The 21,989-nt window shown below is 35.8% G+C and overlaps 6 protein-coding genes across 7 annotated transcripts; 1 reads left to right on the top strand and 5 right to left on the bottom strand.

The window, feature by feature from the left end:
* Positions 1 to 75: 75 nt before the first annotated feature.
* LOC104786156 (peroxidase 19) lies at positions 76 to 2,225 on the top strand. The gene is made up of 3 exons (XM_010511495.3): positions 76 to 525; positions 951 to 1,151; positions 1,469 to 2,225. The coding sequence occupies exons 1-3, from the start codon at positions 259 to 261 to the stop codon at positions 2,045 to 2,047; spliced, it is 1,047 nt and encodes a 348-aa protein (XP_010509797.1). The 5' UTR covers positions 76 to 258; the 3' UTR covers positions 2,048 to 2,225.
* Positions 2,226 to 2,355: 130 nt separating this feature from the next.
* On the bottom strand, positions 2,356 to 5,533 carry LOC104786155 (protein trichome birefringence-like 37). The gene is made up of 5 exons (XM_010511494.3): positions 5,091 to 5,533; positions 4,823 to 4,994; positions 3,204 to 3,385; positions 2,912 to 3,070; positions 2,356 to 2,829 (listed from the first exon to the last, which is right to left on the bottom strand). The coding sequence occupies exons 1-5, from the start codon at positions 5,444 to 5,446 to the stop codon at positions 2,541 to 2,543; spliced, it is 1,158 nt and encodes a 385-aa protein (XP_010509796.1). The 5' UTR covers positions 5,447 to 5,533; the 3' UTR covers positions 2,356 to 2,540.
* A 4,507-nt stretch (positions 5,534 to 10,040) lies between these two features.
* LOC104786154 (senescence-specific cysteine protease SAG39-like) lies at positions 10,041 to 11,852 on the bottom strand. The gene is made up of 2 exons (XM_010511492.3): positions 11,319 to 11,852; positions 10,041 to 10,834 (listed from the first exon to the last, which is right to left on the bottom strand). The coding sequence occupies exons 1-2, from the start codon at positions 11,773 to 11,775 to the stop codon at positions 10,248 to 10,250; spliced, it is 1,044 nt and encodes a 347-aa protein (XP_010509794.2). The 5' UTR covers positions 11,776 to 11,852; the 3' UTR covers positions 10,041 to 10,247.
* A 1,544-nt stretch (positions 11,853 to 13,396) lies between these two features.
* LOC104789004 (putative transcription factor At4g01260) lies at positions 13,397 to 13,894 on the bottom strand. Its single transcript, XM_019245238.1, has one exon. The coding sequence runs from the start codon at positions 13,892 to 13,894 to the stop codon at positions 13,397 to 13,399; it is 498 nt and encodes a 165-aa protein (XP_019100783.1).
* A 664-nt stretch (positions 13,895 to 14,558) lies between these two features.
* Positions 14,559 to 17,942, bottom strand: LOC104786153 (uncharacterized protein YNL011C). 2 transcript variants are annotated; one of them, XR_015598513.1, is made up of 13 exons: positions 17,394 to 17,942; positions 17,054 to 17,170; positions 16,851 to 16,983; positions 16,433 to 16,529; positions 16,266 to 16,309; positions 16,022 to 16,178; positions 15,785 to 15,856; positions 15,619 to 15,705; positions 15,371 to 15,472; positions 15,247 to 15,294; positions 15,054 to 15,179; positions 14,874 to 14,966; positions 14,559 to 14,791 (listed from the first exon to the last, which is right to left on the bottom strand). XR_015598513.1 is itself a non-coding variant. In XM_010511491.2 (13 exons), exons 1-13 carry the CDS (start codon positions 17,566 to 17,568, stop codon positions 14,702 to 14,704), a joined length of 1,338 nt encoding a protein of 445 aa, XP_010509793.1. In that variant the 5' UTR covers positions 17,569 to 17,684; the 3' UTR covers positions 14,559 to 14,701. The 2 variants fall into 2 exon arrangements, 1 of the variants encoding a protein (XP_010509793.1); XM_010511491.2 differs by having other exon boundaries at positions 15,619 to 15,702; positions 17,394 to 17,684.
* On the bottom strand, positions 17,942 to 20,306 carry LOC104786152 (uncharacterized). Its single transcript, XM_010511490.3, has 6 exons — positions 20,176 to 20,306; positions 19,856 to 19,983; positions 19,224 to 19,482; positions 18,995 to 19,101; positions 18,609 to 18,869; positions 17,942 to 18,500 (listed from the first exon to the last, which is right to left on the bottom strand). Exons 2-6 carry the CDS (start codon positions 19,943 to 19,945, stop codon positions 18,102 to 18,104), a joined length of 1,116 nt encoding a protein of 371 aa, XP_010509792.1. The 5' UTR covers positions 19,946 to 19,983; positions 20,176 to 20,306; the 3' UTR covers positions 17,942 to 18,101.
* Between the last annotated feature and the right edge of the window lie 1,683 nt (positions 20,307 to 21,989).

The raw sequence follows: 21,989 nt of genomic DNA, 5'->3' as shown, positions 1-21,989 counted from the left end.
ATTACACAGAAAAAAAAATGAGATCTTATTAACCCATATGTTTTATAAATTTCCCAACGCACTAAGGTGAGTGTCACTCTTTTCTTATCTCACAAAATATTTCTGTATAAAAAAAAAAAAAAAAAATCAACTTGTTTGTCACTTATACGAGATTTGACATAGGTTGTTTCTGTTGTCACTATGCAAACAGTACAAAAAACTGTAAACTATTTATTATAGTTTGTCCAGACTCTCACAGCAGTATCTCACAACCCCACCATGCATGTCCTATCTCTTTTTTTATCCGCAATATTCTTTTTTCTCTTCCTCACATCAACCATTTCAATTTCCCCGGGGAAACCCACAATCTCTCAGCCTCCGGCACTACGACGCCTCCACCACAGAGACCTCTCCGTAGATTACTACTCCAAGAAATGTCCTCAGCTCGAAAATCTCGTCGGTTCCATCACTTCTCAGCGGTTCAAAGAAGTTCCCATCTCAGCTCCAGCCACCATTCGCCTCTTCTTCCACGACTGCTTCGTTGAGGTCAATTTTTGTTACCAAAAACTGAAATCTTGCATACTTTTTCTTTAGGCACGATCGATAGCTTGCATTTTTAGCATTACTAATTAACTAGCACGGTCAAAATTTAAATGCATCATCTCATTGTACCGCAGTAGTAATTGGGAAGTCAAAAACATCAATACGGAACATAATCCCGACAAATGTTTCACGGGTTTGGTTTCTAAGGTAGCGCATTTTAGCAAACAATAGTCAAGATTCGGCGTATTTTTGCAACAAACTCAAAAGTGCTATACTACATGTGCTGTAACTGCTGATTGTTTAACAAATAACAATACACTTCTCATGCATGCCAACTATAATTACTGGCAAAAAAAAAAATTTAGTAATTGAATATATGGACTAATGATGACTGATGATCAACGTAAATTGAAATGGAATTTTTGAAGGGATGTGATGGGTCGATATTGATAGAAACAAAGAAAGGAAGCAAGAAATTAGCAGAAAGAGACGCTTATGAGAATAAGGAATTGAGAGAAGAAGGATTTGAGAGTATCAACAAGGCAAAGGCATTAGTTGAGTCTCATTGCCCTTCTCTCGTCTCTTGTTCTGATATCCTCGCCATCGCCGCTCGAGATTTCATCCACCTGGTATAAAGTCCAACTTTAATTACTCCTACTACAATTATATTTTTGAGTGTTCATAAACTTTTGCACTAAAGAGATTTTTATAGTCCTAGAAGAATCAGTTCAAATGTATCTCAAATTTCAACCAAACCGGAAGGCTATAATTACAATGATGTATTTCGTGTCCACTGTCCAAATCGGTTTAGACTAAATTATCAACAACCGAGTTTTAAAACATAATTAAGTGGAATAAACCAAAGCGTATTGTGTCCACTCCGATCCGATGGTTAATGTATATCGGACGTGTCATTTGACTAATGTTTTGTGTTGGTTCCAAATAGGCAGGTGGACCTTACTATCAAGTGAAAAAAGGAAGATGGGACGGCAAAAGATCAACGGCCACGAACGTCCCTCCAAACATACCTCGATCAAACTCAACCGTTGACCAACTCATCAAGCTCTTCGCGTCCAAAGGACTAACCGTAGAGGAACTTGTCGTTCTTTCCGGGTCTCACACCATCGGCTTTGCCCATTGTAAAAATTTCGTTGGTCGTCTCTACAACTTCAAAGGCACAAAAGGACCAGACCCCACGCTAGACCCGAGGTTACTCAAGGAGCTCCGTATGTCGTGCCCTTTTTATGGAGGAAGCTCCGGCGTCGTCCTCCCGCTCGACGCTACAACTCCGTTTGTGTTTGACAATGGATATTTCACAGGACTAGGAAGTAAGATGGCGCTTCTCGAGTCGGATCAAGCCATTTTCCTTGACCCGAGGACGAAGCCCATTGCACTTGAGATGGCTAAAGATAAGCAGAGGTTTCTCAAGGCGTTTGGAGAAGCTATGGATAAAATGGGTTCCATTGGTGTGAAGAGAGGGAAGAAACATGGGGAAATACGAACAGATTGTCGAGTCTTTTTATAGATTTTATATTTAAATTTATTGTTTTGTGTGAGGGTTTTTGTCTTGATCTTGATGTGTTTTGTCCTGTGTATTTTCTTGATTGTTTTGTTCATAGAATAAGGGTTTTCTTCTAGAAAGCATCGCTGAACATATTGAGAGATGCCTTATTTAAAAAAAAATATGATTTAGGCTCTTACTGCATATATATGTTATTGGTGGTAATATTACATGAGAAGGTTCTCAATCCTTTTCAATAGAATCAACAAATAAACAAGCAATGATATAAATGTGTTACTCTTATATCAGATTTTTTGTTGCAAATTTTGCAATCACAATAAGAAGACGATTAGATTATAATTTCAAAACCCCTCAAAAACACTTTACAACTTTATCGTCATATATCCTGTTTGTAATTTTCACATCTCTCAGTAAAATGTCAGTCGTTTCTTTTTTTATTTCTTCTGGACTTCCAAGAATGTAATATACATTGCAAGTGTGTATCAAGTCAAGTTCTTCACATCGAAAGAGCCGCATAGAGAAGCTGGTTCCAAGTATCCGGTAAGCCAGGAAGGCACCAATGACTGCAGTCAGTTCCTCCATCGCCTCCATATGTAGATGGATGAGCATCTTTTCTCAATTGAGACAGAGTTGTAATGTCGAGTAAGTAAACGGGCGTTCTCATCGAGCTCAACACTCGAGACACAATGCTTGCTGCTGGAAGTGAACCACCTGGGTATGTTGATCCGGTCAGCGGTTGCATCTGCCCGTTGCAAGTCTTCCTTGGCTCGTTCCATTCCCTTCCCCTATTAATCACTCAAAAAAAATATTATACGTAAAAAACCGAGTTTTCAACCTCATATATGTATGTTCGTGTGGTGGACTTACATGTAGTGAGTGGGAGAAATGCCTTGAAAGAAAACTCGGGTTTGTGAAATATCAACATTTTGATCAACCCATTGACCCCAAGTTGTGAGTCCTTTGTTGAAAGCATCAAGACGGTCCATGTCTCTCGTCAATGAAGACCCATCTCTTATAAAATCCCATCTGTAAAAACAAAACCAATAGAAGAATAAAAGAATAGTTTGATTAACTAAGTACGTATGATCTTAATCCCAAATTAAACTTTGTATAGATATATGGTGATAGCTATACATAAGTGTAAGAATATGGTACGAACCCCTGGGACTGTACTCCTTTGTGAGTCCACCAGTGCCAAGAATTGAAGACGAGGAGGTCCATGTTTTTCCAAGCATCAGCACCATCTTCGATGGCTCCAAGGTTAAGCACACGCCCTACACTTTCTTTGGAGATGTCCACTAGGTATGGTGTTCGGTATAGGTATAATGTGAAGTCATATTCCTGTTTTTTAGTACCAAATAAAAAGAATTGAGAAATTTTTATATAATCTTAATTATATAGGAAAAAATTGTCTCAAAATTATATAGCTAGTTTGTTTTCACATCTTTTCCTGGTTCATATTATTCTATTAAAGTACTAATAATAAATAAATTATTAATCTAGACTATGCAAATATAGTGATTTAATTATCTCAGAAGACCCGAATAACAGAGGTAACTTCTTTTAAGAAAGTTACAAAATAATGGGTCGAGCCGGGTTTTCAAGATAACATGTTCTGTAGTGTAGAGTGTACTTTAGACGATGCCAAAGAATACACAAAACAAGTTGGCATTGTTTATTGGTTATCATGAGCTGTCAGGTCTCCTACTTCCTTTTCCTGCTATGTTCTCTTCTTTTTGTTTCTTTCCTATGTATCTATTGTTATATATTGATTTATGATCATTCATTTATTTATTAAGGAAGAAACAAACAATGAGAAAAAAATAAATAATAAACAAATAAATAAAAAAATAAACAAGGAGAAGAGAGAAATTGCCAAAAACCCAAGTCAAAGTTTGAAACAAAGGCAAAAATGATGTACGGTGGAGGAAAAAACATATATTGGAGGTCAAATCTTTTCCATATCGGCTGATATTGACACTTTGGTTTCATGGGTTGATATACTTTGTTTTTTCTTTATGGTTAATATTCTATTATCTTGAAATTGCAGATTTTTTTTCTTTCTCAAAGTAACTTTTTCTAAAGAATTGATTGATAAATAAGCACTTTAACAAAAAAAAAAGAAAGATGATTGATAACAAGCTGAGCAGTTTTAGTAGGAAAAAGAGAGTTGTCAAATTAGCAATGTATATAAAAAGTTTGCAAAAATAGTAAGGTTTGATATTATTTGTCTGCACCTATTTACCATTTGAAATTAATTAGAACTGCTTGATACTATAATAATATCAGTGTATAGTGCTTCTAATAATAGGTTGATAAAGAAAACATAAATTTTTGAAGAACTTCAAAATATATATTTTTATAAATATTGAATATTCAAATCACTTTTTTTTGAAAATTTTCATTCTTTTTATATGTTGTAAAAAAAAACTTTATATATCTCTCTTTGAATAAGATAAAAATAATTGTTTGTTTCTGAAGATAAAGAGTGATGTATCAATTCTTTTTACACTTAAAAAAAAGAGGCTATGATCAGGCAGACAAAATCATAATACCTTGGATGTGAAGCATTTTCACAAAACAACTTTACATTGAAAATCAAAAGCAAAATTCGACAAGGCGTCCTTTTAGAATAGCCCGTGACCAACTCGATTCAACAAAATGACAAGTCGTCCTCGTGATGGTGAATTATTAGATTTTGTTGTTATCTAAAGACGCATGTTAAATTATAATAAGGGAAAAAAAATGAAAGAGGAGGGAGAAGAGAGAGACACAGACCTGGAAAGTGAGAGACGAGAGTGGGGTACGCTTGAGAAAAGTGGTCTTCGTGTCTGGAACCGACGAATATATCATACATGCTAATGATTCCCACATGTTTAGACTCAGTGAGTCACCCACGAACATCACTCGCTTCCCTCTCCATCTCCTTAGAAACGCTGCCCCATCAAACCTTCATTTTATACATTTTACATACATACATAACCATCATTAGTTAGAATCATCTTCATGTTAAAATGTACGTATGCTAGACGTTCATGTTACATACCTTGGGACGGTGCATGAATCAGGCTGCCAAGAGTACTTGAGGAACTGTTTGTCTGGTCGACCGAACTTAAGACAGTCGAACTCGCCGTCGATGAAAGGACACGTGGAATAATTGTAGAAAGGGTAAGAAGGATCGAAAACCCATTTTCCTTGGAACAAGTTACAACCACTTGTCTGCTTCCTTCCTTTCATCACCTCTTTTCCTCCTCCTCCCACGGCAGCGGCAGTCAACGCCGTTCTGTTCCGTTGACTCACATTCGGTTTCTTGTTGGAAGCCATGGTCTGGTCGGCTTCGGACAAGATTGTGAGTATGAGAAGTGGAAGAAGAAGGAAAAGAGAGATGAGTTTGAAACCCATCTTGCAAAGAGGAAAATGTGGGTTCTTTTTTTTTTTTTTTTTTTTTTTTTGAATATAGACTATCTGATGGATTCGAGTTTATATATATACACACGTACATACTTATACGTGTATGTATTTGTACATTGATAAAGTAGTGTGAAGAGATTCTTGGGTGAGATACTCTTGGCCTTATATGGATTTTTTTTTTTATAACTAATAATAATCTATCAATATAAATTAATGGTATATTCAATCTAATATTCCAAGTGATTTGAATTTTCATAAAATTTTATTTGATGATTTTAGGAAAGTTGATATGATTTATTGTAAAAAATTTTCAAATTCCATTTAAAACCATTAGATTTAAATTTCTGTATTTTTAACTAGAAGATCCTCTCAAATACTCTAAAATCCTCTCTTTGATAATAATGAATTTTAATAAACATTTTTAAAAATCCATGATTAAATAATATATTATTTGTAAATTTTACACAAATCACTTAAAATGTCAAATTGAATGCATCCTCTTAATAATTAAAATTACGAATATTTAGGCTGTACACCCGTAAATTTAGCTACTCATTGGTGAGCCAAATTTAAACCAGTTGTGTATTGTGTCTGCTAGAATTTGTCCACGAATGATTTTCCTACCATATATATTCAGTCAATATCATGATTTATACTTAGATAAGTATATATAGTTGTTCTTTACATGGTTCATATAACACTGATTGGTTTGTGGCTTTTATGGTACTATTAGATCGGGCTTTTTGTGCGTTGACAATGGGAAACAAGACGGGATTATTTCGGTTTACGTACCCTTGCAAATTGTTTTCCATTGTTTCCCCCAAAAAAAGAAAAAAAATGTTGAAATTATTTGGGTCAAAGATTCATAAAAAATGTTTTATATCTTCAATCTTCATACGTAGGGATGTCAATCGGGCTGGCGCAGCCTGGCCTGACCCGAAACCCGTAAAGTCCGCATATATTCTATATATCCTATATATGTGTACATGCATGACGTTTAAATTCTTAAACGGAATTACAACGAGAAAACGCGCATTCTGTTGAGAGGTGTTCCACTTAAGTGATTTTGGTCAAAATGGAGGGGTTTCTTATCATTAAAAGATAAACAAAAATGCAGGACTGCAGGCAGTAAACACACACATGTAACGATGAAACGTAGTAAGAAAAAACTCATTGCTAAAACAGTTTGTGACATAATTATTCCATGTATGACTAGAGTTGATCATGAACCAAATGAGTGTCTAACGAACGAAAACTCAAGAAGATGTAAAAGTCAAAATGTAATTTCAGCTTGAAGACTTTTTCGTAGAGAGGTGAGCGTGTGAGATCTACTCACGGCTCTCTCCTCTCTCCTTCTTTCTCTTCTTCTGATCACGACTCCGTGCACCGAGTGAAGGGTTCCTCCGGCGATTCCGGCGTTGAAGAGGAACTACTGGTCCATGACGCTTCATCCGCAGTCCATTGCACCTACCGGCGAGGTCATCAGATCGAAATCATGGGAGTTTGTGGCGAGGAGAAGCTTCCGCATGACAGTTATGGTAAGAGCTCTACCGGCGGCGTGGCTATGCGGTTAGAAGAAGGAAGTTCTCGGTGAGGAATGAGAAAGATACGGCGGTTAGATCTGAACGGCTGGAGACGCAGGAGGTTTTGTCACAGCTGGTGGTTTGACGAGGGAGGTCTACCACCGGAAAGGCAAGGCTAAGCCACCGTCGATGGCTTTTTAGATCTACTCCCTACTGCTCTATCTCTATCAGACTGAACTATGGCTTCCGGATTGATAGATCGGTCTCTTCTTCCTTCTCTTCACAACTCTACGGTGGCGGGATGGTGAGAGCAAGATTATTGCACATACTCGACCAAGGGTGAGAACAAAAAATAAAATAAAAAATTGACAAAAAGGTGGAGAGAGAAGAAAATAGTGTCTCTGCCCAGATACATATAGACACTGAATCTGCCACATGTTTTCATATGATTGGTTGTATAAATTAAAAAATAATAAAATAATTTAATTCAATTAAAATATTATTAATTATTTTTCTTGACACCCAAGTGGAGGTATGTGCAATAAGTATGCTCTGATAGTCATGTGTCACCTTCTCCGTTTGACTCCCGTCTTCCTGGCTTGCCGGTGGTCCTGGTCCGGTGAGTATCCACAGCTTCGTGGGAAGACGGCTGCGATAGGGTTCTCCATTGCAGATTAGGGTTCTGGTTTATACTGGTTAGCTACCGGTTTAGATTGATTTATACCCGGGTCAATTTTGGTTTTGGTTATCTGGTTTGGTTTGATGTAATTGGACTGGGTCCTAAAGGGATAATTGTATGGATATATTCCGAAAATAGCCCATTGGGCATATATGTTTATAAATTGAAAGCCTTTTAACAAAAAAATTTCAGCTTGAAGAGTTCGAATGCATAAGGAATTAAATTTCACATACAAATCATGCAGTTTACTTGTGGATCTTTTCTGCTTGTGATGGTCACAACAACTAATTATATAACAAAAATAGTAACTTCAAAACAAATCGAAGAAATATATTCGAAAACACATTATATCTTATACTCCTTCTGTTTCATAATATAAGATGTTTTAGAGGTTTTTCTTTGTTTCATAATATATGATGTTTTCAACTTTCTAGGTAACTTTTAGATTATTTTTATATTTTTTTATTATTTATTTTATGCAGTCATTAAACTTTTTCAAAGTGGTTATTTCTTAATTTGCGTGTTTTCACCCAAAACATCTTATATTTTGAAATTGAGGGAATATTTAAAAGACTGAAAAAGATCTGAAAATGCAAAGAAAATAAAATTGAACTTTCTTGGGAATATGCAGCTTATGTGACCTGTAACGTCAACAATCGAGCTGTTAACCGCCTACCAAATGATAGAGATCATGATAAAGAAGGAAAATAAGAACTTAGTTGGGTATATATTAGTAGTGATTATTGCCACACTTTGATGTCACACTAATTCTGGCAATGGCTATATTGAAAGCAAAAAAAGTATCCTTCAAGTCATCCACATTATCATTTTAGGTGTGTTTTCGTGGGGCTCCCGTGAATGAATCAATGGTGTTAGTGGGACATTCTGTTGCTATACTTGTCACAAGGGACATCTTAAATCATTTCCAATCAATTTTCACATGCTTCTACGCCATTTGTTCATTTCTATTTTTTAAACCAAGTGTGTATATAATTTTCAAGAAAAAAAAATTGTTTATAACATATGATCACAGACAGCACTATAGACAGGTAACCTTGGCTATATAAGCCAATTCATCGTGTTTTGTTGATTAGTGTTTTTAAAATAGTGAGAAATTTAGGAATATTTTCACAGGGGTATACTCACATGTAAGGATAGAGAAATATGTCACATGTAAGGGTGGAGTACTATATCACATTTTTGATTTTTACATTAAAAATTATTCGTATGTATCAGACGAAAATAAATATAATTATTTTCTTATTTTTTGGACCAAAATGAATTATAATGATTAGATTATGAAACTTTAACGAATTAAAGCAATAAAACACACATTATCAAAAATGTAACTAAACTAGATATTCACCCGCGGTACACCGCGGAGATATATTGTCGTTTAAAAACTAAACAAAAAATCTTTATTGATTATATTACATATATATATATGTAAATAATATTTTTTGTATTTGTTGAATTAACTATAATTATGTAGTGTATAATTTCGATTTACTATATGGTGTGGTTTATTATATATATCCTTAATGTTCATTAAATTTTATTTAGTCAACAAATAAACTATTTTTTAATTTTTCTATTTCATTTACAGTGTAAAGATAATAGTATTACATAATATATTATAAATTTAAAATATATGACTATAATATAATTTGAATTTGTATTATTTGTTGTTTTATTCCTATATTATGTAAGATTTTTGTATTTAGAGTTGTGCAAGTCGATTAATTGATTCTTATTATGTAACACATCAATTGATTCTTATTAGTATTGTTTGAAAATTTTAATATTAGTAATATATTAGCTTCTAAAAACAATTCAATGGAAAAAAAGAAAAAAATATTGGGCTCGTTCGGGCCCAAAAATATTGGTCTGATGTCTTAATTGCAAGATGTATAAATGAAAAGGGCTTGGATCATGATCTGTTAATAATATATAATTTTCAAACTCAATCCGATTTTTAGTTTTAAAAATTAATTCAATGGCAGTTTTGTAAATAAGTGGCAAGTTTAGGATTTATTTCATAATTGTACTTGAAAAATGTATGTATAGATGTTGATTTATAATAGTGAAAATATGAATCATATGATTTGCCAAAAAAAGGTATATATATATATATATTAAACAAAATTAGACGAATTATAACATTTGGACTGATTTTATACTAAATATGTTGGTTTGTAATTTTTTGTGTAACTTTCCTGCATGTGAAATCGGTCAAAATTAATTTGTAACTGATTTTAATCAAATTAAATATATGTTGGTCATTGTTATTGTTATATAGTATTATACTGACAAAATTATTATTTCTTTTTAATTAATTATTAACATTCCCATCCAAGAATGATAGGAAGATGAAATTCTAATACATATATAATGTCCTCTTTCCTTCGAATAAAATACATGTCTTACAAGTTACATTAACGCCATGCAAGAAGACGTAAGCAGAACAATACAAATTTTAACATTTAACAAACAATACAAATATGTGGCACAAAATTAAGATGCGATGTGGACTCAAACCGCACCTCAACCAAAATTTAATAATCAGGGAACTATATAATATACCCCTTTGTTATACTTTCCATTTGAATTGTAGCCGATGTATAAAATATATAAAACAAAATTCACTTACGCAACCGGGTAAAAAGCATACTGTGCCTTTTTCTCCCCAAGTTTCACCCCAAGAGTTCTTAGCCAGCCAGTACTTAGTTCCGTCCTCGCTTGTTCCATACCCAACAAAGGTAACCGCGTGATTCGAGCTAGTCTCACAAGGCCCGTCGTATATTCCTCCAGAGTAATGCATGAACCCATCCCCATTCGCGTCCATCGAAACAGAGACTGGTTGCCTCGATACGGCCTCGAGTAAGGCCTGCTCGTTGTTGCTAGGAACTGATTGGAATCCGCTGATCGTTGCAGCGGGTCTTGCATTGGACTGACAACTCCCATCTGATCCTTGATAAGAGTAGTCGTTCTCCGCAGCGATGCCTCGGTTTTGGATTATATAGTTGAAAGCGTCCGACATTATCCCACCGTCGCAGCCTCGGTCAAACTCTCTGTCGCAGTCTAGAAGCTGTTGTTCGGACAGAGATACAAGGTTCCCGCCGGCGATCTTAGTCACACCTTCCACTGCTGCTACAGCCGAAAACGCCCAGCAACATCCTGTACATATGTACAGTTGATAAGTTGGATGCTCTCATAAGATAAATTATACAAGACAACATAAAATTCAGCAATAAACCCTAGTTACTAATTTACTATAATCCTACAACTAACTTGGAAATCAAGTTTTCTTCTTTGGATTGCACTTGTTTCTAGATATTATACATGTTAATTAAATTATTATGCTTACTCAAAAGAAACAAAAAGCAAACATTTTAACCATATTTTGAAAATTCTTAAACTAAAAAAAGTAAATTAACTTGATAAGAAAAAAATCTTACGTTTGCATTTTGCACTTTATGTTTAAAATTTCCAAATGATGTTTGATAAAGTATAAAGTTTTCAAAACTCAACAGAAAATATCTGATTACGTAAATATGCAAATGCAAATATATCGTTTGAAACAATCAGACGTAAGTAGATATGTTAGTATAGTGTGATAGATAACAGTTGGTAGTGTATTAGTCTGGAAAAAATGCATTACCGCATTGGCCTTGGTATTTGACAGGAGTGACAGCTCCTTCAGCTCTCCAGTCCTTGCTCTCGACTACCATGTCACTGACGTTCCAAGACCTAGACGACATGGTTTTGTCGACTACCCTGGATGGGGAAACTTCAGTTAGGTCATTTAGTCCGGTATGTATAGCTAGAAACTCTTCGTTGGTCCAATCCGCGAATTCATTGACACCAAGCTTGTAGCTTTTGTTCCCTTTTTTGTTGAAGTCGTCAATGAACTTCACGTTCTTCTTAAACACATCGCGTCTCATCTGTTTCTCGAGGTCATCACGGTATACACGAGCAAATCGAGCCATCCATCGTTCATGTTTATCAACCAACGACGTAGCTTGAAAGGTGACAGTACGAGACGTAGCTTGAGAGATTCTGAAACTCGTGAAAAGAATGGTCAAAACAGTGACCAAGAACATGATCATTGATGCCATTTTGGTTTTGGGGAATAGAGGAAAGAATTGTTTTTATTTCGGGCTTATGATTAATGGTGTTGTAGTGTGGTGATGAAGTGAGGATAGAAGGAGGCGTATTTATAGATTTAGGATTGAACAATGAGATCCAATCGTATTAAAGCAAATGCAAGTTGACTTGAATCCATTTGGGGTGATGTTAATACTTTGCATTACTTGCGCCGTGATATTTGGAAGAAAAAGCTTCCCTATATGTATATAATATTTGTTAACTTCCTTATTTGTATTTTGGGTTCATTTGTGGATTTATTTCTATAAATCAGAAGTGGAAACCTCTTGCTCAAGTGGTTAAACAAAAAAACTGATAATGACGACGGAAACCTTTCCCTCCGCTTTTTAGTTTCTAGATGAAGACGGAATCTTCTTTCACCCACTTGGAGTCCTCCCTTTTGCTTGTGCTCTGAGCAAGTTCCACAATATAATGGATTTTGTTTTCCAATTAAAAAATAGAAAACTATAGATAAATAGAAACAATGACATATGTATATATCTTAAAATTAAAATAGATAAGATACTTTCCATTATTGATAGTATTTCTTCTTTTATTACCAAACTATAGATTTCTTCCATGCATGGCTCTTCGCCTCTTCCGAACCAAAGCCAAAAGAGCTAAAGAAAATTACAAACGATTTTGTCATACTATCGGGACACGAATTAATGATCTTTTCCAAGAAACAAAATTTCAACAAATAAGCTATTTACCCCATACATTTTGTAGTTTACCTTCTTTTTTTTTTGTTATCATTCCATGTCGATTTTACGTACACCTTATATGACTTCCCTTTTGTTTTTTTTTAACATCGTCGTAGTCTATAATTTCGTGTCTAAGATAGAATAGTTTATGTTAAAGGATGAGAGTAGTACACTTTTTTTTTTCTTTTGGCGTGTACTTTACATATTTTTGTAATAAATTCTGTTAGGAAGTTGTTTTGTTTGTCATATCCGCAACGAAGGAGCAATGGAGCATGGGCTCAAATGGATGTCTCTCTACTTGACTTATACGAGTGACGTATATATGACCAAAAAATATATTACATAAAAGCTATCAACGAAATATTGAATATAAGAATAAAATGTGATCACTTAAGAAGTTTTTAATAATTATAATAATGTAAGTAACTGCCATTATCTTTTTCAACTAGAGAAATTTTATATTGAATTATAAAGAGTTCAATACATATACATTATCTCAAAAGATCATAAGGCTTGAAATTTTATCTAATACAATAGCCAACTTATAAACTCAAGGATTACCTTCTAGTAAACATTACCATTGTGTCATTTTATCTAACAGAACAACCCAACTTTTATTGATGTTGAATTAAAATATCACCAAGATCTTGACGAAATATTTGTGCAGGACTTTTCAATGGATTTTTTTTTTGGGTGAAATACTATATAGATAAGTCTAAGGTGTGACTTTACTACTCTTGCATTGTGTGTTTTTTCGGATTCTATTCTAAGAAATCAGATCAGGGGAACATATCATCAGTCCGCTTCAAAGAAAGGATTATAGTTTCAAAAACTAAAATGCAAACGTTACAAAAAACATTAAAGAGCAAAGTCAAACCACCACTAAAGCTCAAAATGTCACCAACTCTGAGGATGCATATTCTTTGTAAATCACATTAGCTACGTCGGCCACAAGTTCGATCCTTTGCAAACAAAGCTCCATATCCATTGCCTTGATCTTCTTCCACTTTTCCTCGAGCCCTCTCTTCTTTGGTCCATCGTCAACTTTATCCCACGCCGCAATCACAGTGGATTCATCTAACCCCAAAGATGCCTTGTAAAAAGATGCTATCTCTTTACCGAAGGATTCACATGTGCTTACAACATTTACGTCGCAATCCAAATTGATATCCTTGAGCTTTCCTCCAAGCTTCTTCCTTGGTTTGCAAGCAAGGACACTTTTTCCCTCTCCAAGGCACTTTATCAGATTCTTTCTGGACGTTTTCTTCAATCTTCGCAGATGCAAATTCAAGATTGGCTTGAAGCAAATCCAGTTGATCCCTTTGGCTAAATAACCATGGAAACATTTTCTGCTCGCGCCTTTCACATTCATATGATCAGTCGTCATCTCTTCTGAAACATTTTGTACAAGTACTGTCAGTCTCAGCAACAGTAACAAACTCAACAATATGCAGTTGTTAGTCTCATATAAATTAGACACACATAAACAAAGGGTACACGGAGTTTAACCAGAAAAAAAAGGGTACACGGAGGAGCTCTACAAACCTGGTTTCTTATCTGAAGCTTAAGGGTGTTTATGAGTTTAACTCCAGATGTATCAGATATATATATATATATATATATGGTGGAGTCGAAAAGGTATGTTAGAGTTTAACTCCATTCTTAGAAGACTTCTCCGTCGATCCATGTTCCCACTAGTGTAATTAATTTGAAGTGGTAATTCAATGTACCAAGAGTCCAAGATGCTCTCGTGAATTACAAAAGAAGTTAATTGCGATTAATATTTTTCGAAAGAGAACTGTATTAATAATTAGTACAGTTATTGTAACAAGAAAACCAATACTTAGTGCAGTTAATTATTAATACTTATATTAGTTAATGTAAAACAATGTTGGTAAACCATTCTTTATGGAACAAGAAAAAAATCCTATAAAATTTAATCTATAATTCCGGTTATGATTCTATTGCTATTCTAACAACACTCTGTTTTCGGTATTTGTTCCAACAAACAACATATGATCCAATCTGAGAGAGAAAGAGAGGCCTTTATCTTTGCTTAGCTAAAGAATATGATCACTGTCCATTCATAACCTTTTATATCAAGTCACAAAAGGATCAAATTAAACAGTACCAACAACTTCATAGTTTCAATTCCGTAGATGAAGAAACTAGCTCTGACCTAAAGAATAATTATTTACACCACCAAACTGGCTAGGGTGTTTATCAGAGAGCTCGGGCTAAACAAGACACCGTGCTTCGGGTCAACAACACTCTCCACAACTCTCTGCAACAGAGAGGAAGCAACACTGAGTGTTTGTTTGTTGTGCACATAAACTTGGAAAGAAATTAAGGAGAGAGATACTAACAACATCGTTGATCCCCTGTTCAGACAATTGTTTGAGATCCACCACTATTTCTCCATCTTTCGGGACCAAAAGTGTGTTGATGTAATATCCAGGCTGTACACAAAAATAATTTTCTTGGATCTCTCTATACGTCTCATAAAGAAGACATCAAGAGAGTGTGAAATGAGAAGAACCACTCACGGGATTCTTGAGCCGGATATTAGGATCTCCATAAGTCCTGTTTAGAGCGTCAGCAATAGCAGTCACAAAGCAGGAAGCAGTGAAGCCGCTTGTTTCTCGGTCTTGGCTACCATTCAACAAAAGTACCTGTGACCAAGAGAAAACATCAGATTGAAGTTTCCACCAGTAGTTTTCTTGATTAGCTTTGGCGTACCTTGCGACATGACCTGGAAGAGATAATCTCTCCAACACCAAGCAGAACCTGAAGAATAGAAGATAAGTCAAGTCTATAACAGTAATCACTAATTTATAATTCCGCCATCTTTACAGGTTCTTACCAGTGATGGACAAATGGAAGTGAATAAGGATCCCATAGCGTAAACGATACAGTCCACGCTTCTCAACTGCTCCAACACAGTTGGGTTAACTGGTGGGAAGACCTATTTAATGGACATAACACCATACATTTGCAATGTCAAATCTACCAGAGAAAAACAATGAAATGAAGCAGAGACCTAAAAAGATAGAGCTTCTTTCAGGGAACCAGAATCAGTAGAGATAACATTTTTTTTTTAGAGTAGTTAACCTCATGAAGCAGATTATTGCCTTCACTTGACATGTAAAACACTCTCTTTATCTTCGATGGAAGAGCTGAAGTCGAACAATGTCTCTACTAGAAATATAGAAAGACAATGTAAGAAACAGTATTCGTGATCATCATACAAGTTCAATGTAATATGTCAAAAGAACACCTTGTCAACAGTCTGCAGAGTCCCATGGGTCGGGTGAGAGATTTCATTCTGTCCTCGTATTATAGTCCCATCCTACAAATTCATGTGAAAACAGTAAGCTTGCAATCAAATTTGCCACCTGACTTTTGCAAAGTGATGCTTTAAGTTGCGATACTGACACTCAATATACCATTAATTGCCATGTTTGGGATTCTAGAAACTAACTGCTGGAACTCAAATAGAGATCAAGCTTCATACCTGTAATTCACATCCTAGTGTAAGCCTATCATTGGTTGATATCACTGGGAGGACCAAACTGTTACAAGGAATCTCTGAAACGCGTGAAAACAGAAAAATCGCAGCATCTAAAGACTGGAAAAATATCCTTGCTCCAGCAAAGAAGAAGTTCCCAATGCTACAAGAAGGATACAATTAAAAGTAAGTTACTAAACAGGAGAACAAAATTATAAACACTTGAAGCTGAGAAAATGATCTTCAATACCTTCCATTACTGAAGCAAAATCTCTCATTAGGTCGTCTAAGTATCTGTGTCGTAATTAACATGTCAAGTAAGAAAATGACAGAATATAAAGGTGAAGAAAAAATCTAAAGAATCAAGAAGTTGGAAATGATCAAACATGAAACCAAGAAAGTATCAGTTAACACTACCTCATTCTGAAAGTATATTAAGAAAGCGCGGATTGTTTCACTGTAGGGTCTTGATACACCATCCCACAGAGGATGATCACCTTCCACAATATCATACCTGTCAAAGTTCCAACTCAGCCAACTTTATACTACACAATACCCTCCACCATTGCATTGACTAAGAGCCTAGCCAATTAAATGAGAAAATAAGGAAGATGAAGGCTAGCTACAAAGGAAATAGGCCTGAACAACGAAAGTTTCATTCACACGACATTTTTGGAGTCTGCAGGACTTCTGTGGGTACAATTCTATAAAATGTATAATGGGAAGAGATGCTTGATTGTAACACGAGCTTAGAGCCAAGACCTGAAAATTGTAAGTTGAAAGAGTAGGGCTACACCTATGTGCATAAAGAAAGAAGAATGGTTGGATAAATTACCAATCTTTCTTGGCCTTATGTGCATCAATAGGTAAACGATGGCCAAGCAACCGTCTAACAGCAAGTGCCTCTGAAGTACTTTCATCAGACAGCCTTAAACACCTCGAACGTATGTCACCAACCGCTGGTCCGCCTACAACAATGCAGATACATAATAACATCCTTAAAAGATGAGTTTCTGGGTCTTGTGCCATAGAACTTACCGAGAACACGAACAATCTCAGCTGTACTTCCTCCATCATCAGAGACAGGAAGAACATGAGCCACTCGGGTTGTTATCTTCTTCAACTCTTCCACCACACCGTTAAATCCAGTTCCACCTTCATCCCAACCAAAAAAAAGAAAAGAGTAACTTAACCAATTCAAATGTATTACCAAATGTAAGGCACTTAGCTTTGCACTTTACAACAAACAGAATTAAAAACTACTTGGCATCAGATAACCAAATTCACAGTAATTGGTCAAGATCTAAACCCAAATTGACGATCTTTACAATAAAAAATCGCAACTTTAGGGAGACCCACAAAGTAAAGAAAGTGGAACCTGAGAAGACGAGGAGAGAAGGCGACTCCACGGTGGAGGAGGAGGAGCAGCATTCAGCCGGAACAGAGGCAGCCATGAGAGATGTTGAATTGAAGTGATGGGGTTTGCTGCGGAAGAGAGAAAGAGATTGAACCTTGTAATGGACGAGACCCCCAAAATAGCAAATCTCCGCCATTACCGAACAACTGAAACAGAATCACACATCTCTCTCTCTCTCTCTACCCTTTACGGTTTTTGTCTATTTTTCAAAGCGTATGATTTGTTGTTTCGCAATTTGGCAGTAACCCAAATCTTTTAAGTACAACAAAACAAAATATTAATATGTATCTACAGAAGTGGTGGTTTAGTTTGGTTTTCTTCCTGGTTCGGTCCAATAAATCAAAACTAGTGTTAAATTAGATTTTAGTTGTATTGTGTTGTTTACATATTTTGTCAAGTGTATGAACTTTAACATTATTAAATCTGCTGAACACAGAAGGACAAGCAAATAAAGATACGAAAAATACACTAAACATTATATAAAGAGCTAATAGAGTAACATAGCCGTCTGAAAAACGAATGAAACACTCCAAAAAATTTATAGAAATATAGTTTTCTACATACACAAAGAGATATCAATGAAGCCGGATGTAAAACGTATAAAACTCAAATTAAATCACACAAAAGTTGCCAAAAAAAAAGAAGAAGATCAGAGTCCTAGACTCCTAGCTAGTCCCTCGTCACGTAAACCCAATCACTTTCTGGGAGAAGGGTCTCGACCTCACTAGATTCCGTATTATTCCCAATCTCCTCCTCTTGCCTCACATCCACGAATCCTTGTAGTAGTAACTTGTCCGATACGTCATCTTCATAGTCATGAACCCCTGATGATTCGTTACTTGAATTGCTCATCATTATATGCTTCCACGATATCTCCTTTACTTCTTCGACGTCTTCAGAGTGACACTCCCCAACCTCCTCATCATGAGATGATTCATCTTCAGATGATTCATCATCTTCTTCTTCTTCGGATGATTCATCTTCAGATGATTCATCATCTTCTTCTTCGGAAGACGTGTCAATATACTTTAACAGCTGATAATCACCTTTCCATTTCAAACTCGAATCCTAATCACAAAGACAATAACCAAATCAGCTATCGGTGAAAATAACTAGCTAGATTCCATAATTCGAGTATGAAAATGTGAAAAGCTGTAGCACAATTAAAATACTTACATTAGCTTCTTCATTGTGATGATGGTAGCAATCAGGAATATAGTTCGTCGCAGAGGCCCCCAAATTAAGCTCCGACATGTCTTCGGACGATTTAGAAGTTGTAGTATCATCTTCATCATCCCATGATTCATCATCTTCTTCGGAAAACGTGTCAAAATCTTCGTTATCTCCATCATCATTATCTGCTTCTTTGGAGGGGTACATGGCACGAATCATCTTAAACATCTCCTCATGGTCATGGTTCCGCGACAAACTCGATTCCTAATCATAAAGATTCAGTCAGATAGAGACAATAAACAAACTAGCAAATGATTTATACAAAACGGTGATTTACTATTCTAATGAGCGTGGATATGAATATGAGAAAAAAACTGCTTTAAACTTACATTATCTTCTTCTGAAAGTGTAGATTCGACTTCGTCTTCTTCTTCCTCTTTTTCACCATCACCAGCAACATTTTGTACTTGAATGAAACTCTCTGAAATTTTCAAAGCTGCCAAGGAAATCAATATGATACTTGTTAGTCAAGAAACCATAAAAGTACTCATGTTGTAGCTCTACTTTAATTGGAACTTACAATAAGACTATGTAGTATTTATACTATATAATACTTACCACGCATAGCCCTATGTTGGCTCGGCTTATCTTCGACCTCAGCAAGGCACATAGACCAGCAGTGTTGAACCGGTACTCTTTCATTGACCTCAGCAAGGCACATAGACCAGCAGTGTTGAACCGGTACTCTTTCATTGACCTCAGCGACAGGATCTTGAGAGGAATATTCTTCACCAGATTCACCACTTTTTGGCTGTCCGGTCAAGTCTTGGATAGGCTGGTCGTCAACTCTGGTCAACTCTGTCCAGAGTTCAATACCCTGCAAATATATAGAAAACAAAAACCGAATCGAATTAAACTTTTGACAATCCTCAAACTATTTTTGGACAGATCTAAGTATCTAACCATCATCAATTATGAATTGTAATTCTGGTTTCTTTAATGGATTAGACCGTGATTGTGTTTCATACAATATACGATGGGGATAAGCTAGATAACTCGGACTATGTTGATTCCATGTAAACGAATATGAAAAGGCAAGAAAAAACTACAAATAACTCTTCTACTGACTATTTAGGGTTTAGCTAATTTATATAGCTCACAATGTGTAGACAGAACCATAAACTCATTAATTTTTTAGGGCATTAAGCATCATAATATAAAGACCAAACTAGGAGAAGAACAATACTGACCTTCTGTATCGTTTCGTCAATCTTGGTAAACGCCAATCCGATTCCATCCATAAACTTATCAACCCATTGGCTATCATCAACGCCTCCCATCTTCTTCCGTCTAAACTGATTGGTATACCGAATGAACCCTGTGTGAGAGAGTTTCAAAAGTTCAGTCCTCTATGATTCTTAAAGTTAGCAAAAGCAAAGATTCTCCTTGATTTTATATTGTAAGCGACGAAATAAAAGGAGTGGATCGTGGAAACCCTAATAAGAACGAGAACTACGATCGAAATCGAATGCCTGAATTTTTTTTGTAAGATCACTAAGAGAAAACTTACGATTGAAAAACGAAACCACAAACGCGAGGAAGTTCTAATTAAGGAAGATTTGATTTGGAGAAACTGGAGTCTGGAGAGATAGAGAAAAGGTTAAACAAGAGTTGGGTTTATTATACTTGTTTTCTTTTCCTTTTTCTTTTTTAGAGTTCACGATTTCTATAACACATAGGATTTGGACGTTTTTTTTTTCTTTTTTTTTTTCCTTTTTTTCGGTAGCACACATTGCCACGTTGGAATAGGATTGCCAATTAAGTCTATTTTAATAACAATGAAAAAATAATAAATTTTATGATAAAATTAAACAAAGAATAAACAAATTTAACCCAAAAAAATAAAGCGAATAGTAAAATTGGTTATTTTCTTAGACTGGATTTTGAGTGACAGATCTCTTTGAGTCAGGACACGTACCATAATTCGCATCACTAAACACATTGAGGCACAACTCAGTATCCACAGAGAAGAAAAGTCCTTGGCCAGGATTGTTCTTGAGATACCGTAACATTCGAAGAGCAGCCGCATAATGCACATCAGTAGGACAAGAGAGGAATTGACTAAGGTTGTTGACAGTAAATGTGATATCTGGCCTAGTAGTGGTAAGATATAATAATCTACCAACCAATTCCTTATAAGAAGTCGCATCCTCTAATAAAGTGCCAGATTCCCTACTTAGATGTACCGTTGGATCCATAGGAACAGTCTCGGGTTTGCAAGCAAGCATACATGTTGCAGCAAGGATATCCAAGGCATACTTGCGATGGCACAACAAAATTCCTGAAGCATTCCTCGCTATCTTTAGACCAAGAAAATACTTCGGAGCTCCCAGGTCCTTGATCTTAAAAGCTCTATGAAGAATAGCTTGTAGAGCCTGCAAATCCGAATCATTGTTGGAGGCAATCATAATATCGTCAACGTATACCAACAATATGAGGAACGAATCTCCAATTTGCTTCACAAACAAAGTGTTATCTCCGGGAGCTTGTTCGAACCCTTCATTGAAAAGAACTATGGAGAAGCAATGGTACCATTGTCTGGATGCCTGCTTAAGTCCATACAATGATTTGTGTAGCCTGCAAACTTCATTTGGGGGTAGAGGAGCACCATTCGCAGGAGTGTAACCTTGAGGAAGACTCATGTAAATCTCTTCCTCTAAAGTACCATGCAAGAAAGCATTAGTAACATTCATTTGGGTTAGTTTTCAACCATGTTTAGCTGCAAGACCAATAACAAGCTTAACACTAGCAAGTTTAGCAACTGGTGAGAATGTTTCAATCTAATCAATGCCCTCTTGCTTCGTGTAACCTTTAGCTACTAGACGAGCTTTATATCTGTCTATCAAACCATCTGGGTTATATTTGATATTGTAAACTCATTTACACCCATGTAATCAATGCTTACCTGGGGGTAAAGATTCAACAGTCCATGTATGAAGATATTCAAGAGCAACGATCTCCACATCCATAGCTTTCGGAAAATGAGGTTGTGCCATGGCTTGATGGAAATTTTGTGGTTCTGTTTCAAGTGAACAAGAAAGAACAAAATCCTGATAGGAAGGCTTGAGTTTCGAATATGTAAGAACAGAAGAAAGAGGAAAAAGAGGTAAGGAAGAAGATAAAGCAGAGTCAGAGTCAGAAATTTGTAAGGGAGAAGAAAGAGAAGAAGAATGAGAATCTTGAATAAGATTGCAATGGTAATCAGATAAGTAACCTGGAGCCTTCACTTGTCGCTTTGACTTCGTGATGAGTGGCAAAACATGTCCTGCAACAGCGTCCATGGTCTCTGGTGATGATGATAAAGGTGCAGCACTAGAGTGTGAT

This window comes from Camelina sativa, chromosome 5, assembly GCF_030686135.1.
Source record: "Camelina sativa cultivar CO46 ecotype springtype chromosome 5, ASM3068613v1".
NCBI lineage: Eukaryota > Viridiplantae > Streptophyta > Magnoliopsida > Brassicales > Brassicaceae > Camelina > Camelina sativa.
This window is presented reverse-complemented; position numbering and strand designations above follow the sequence as displayed.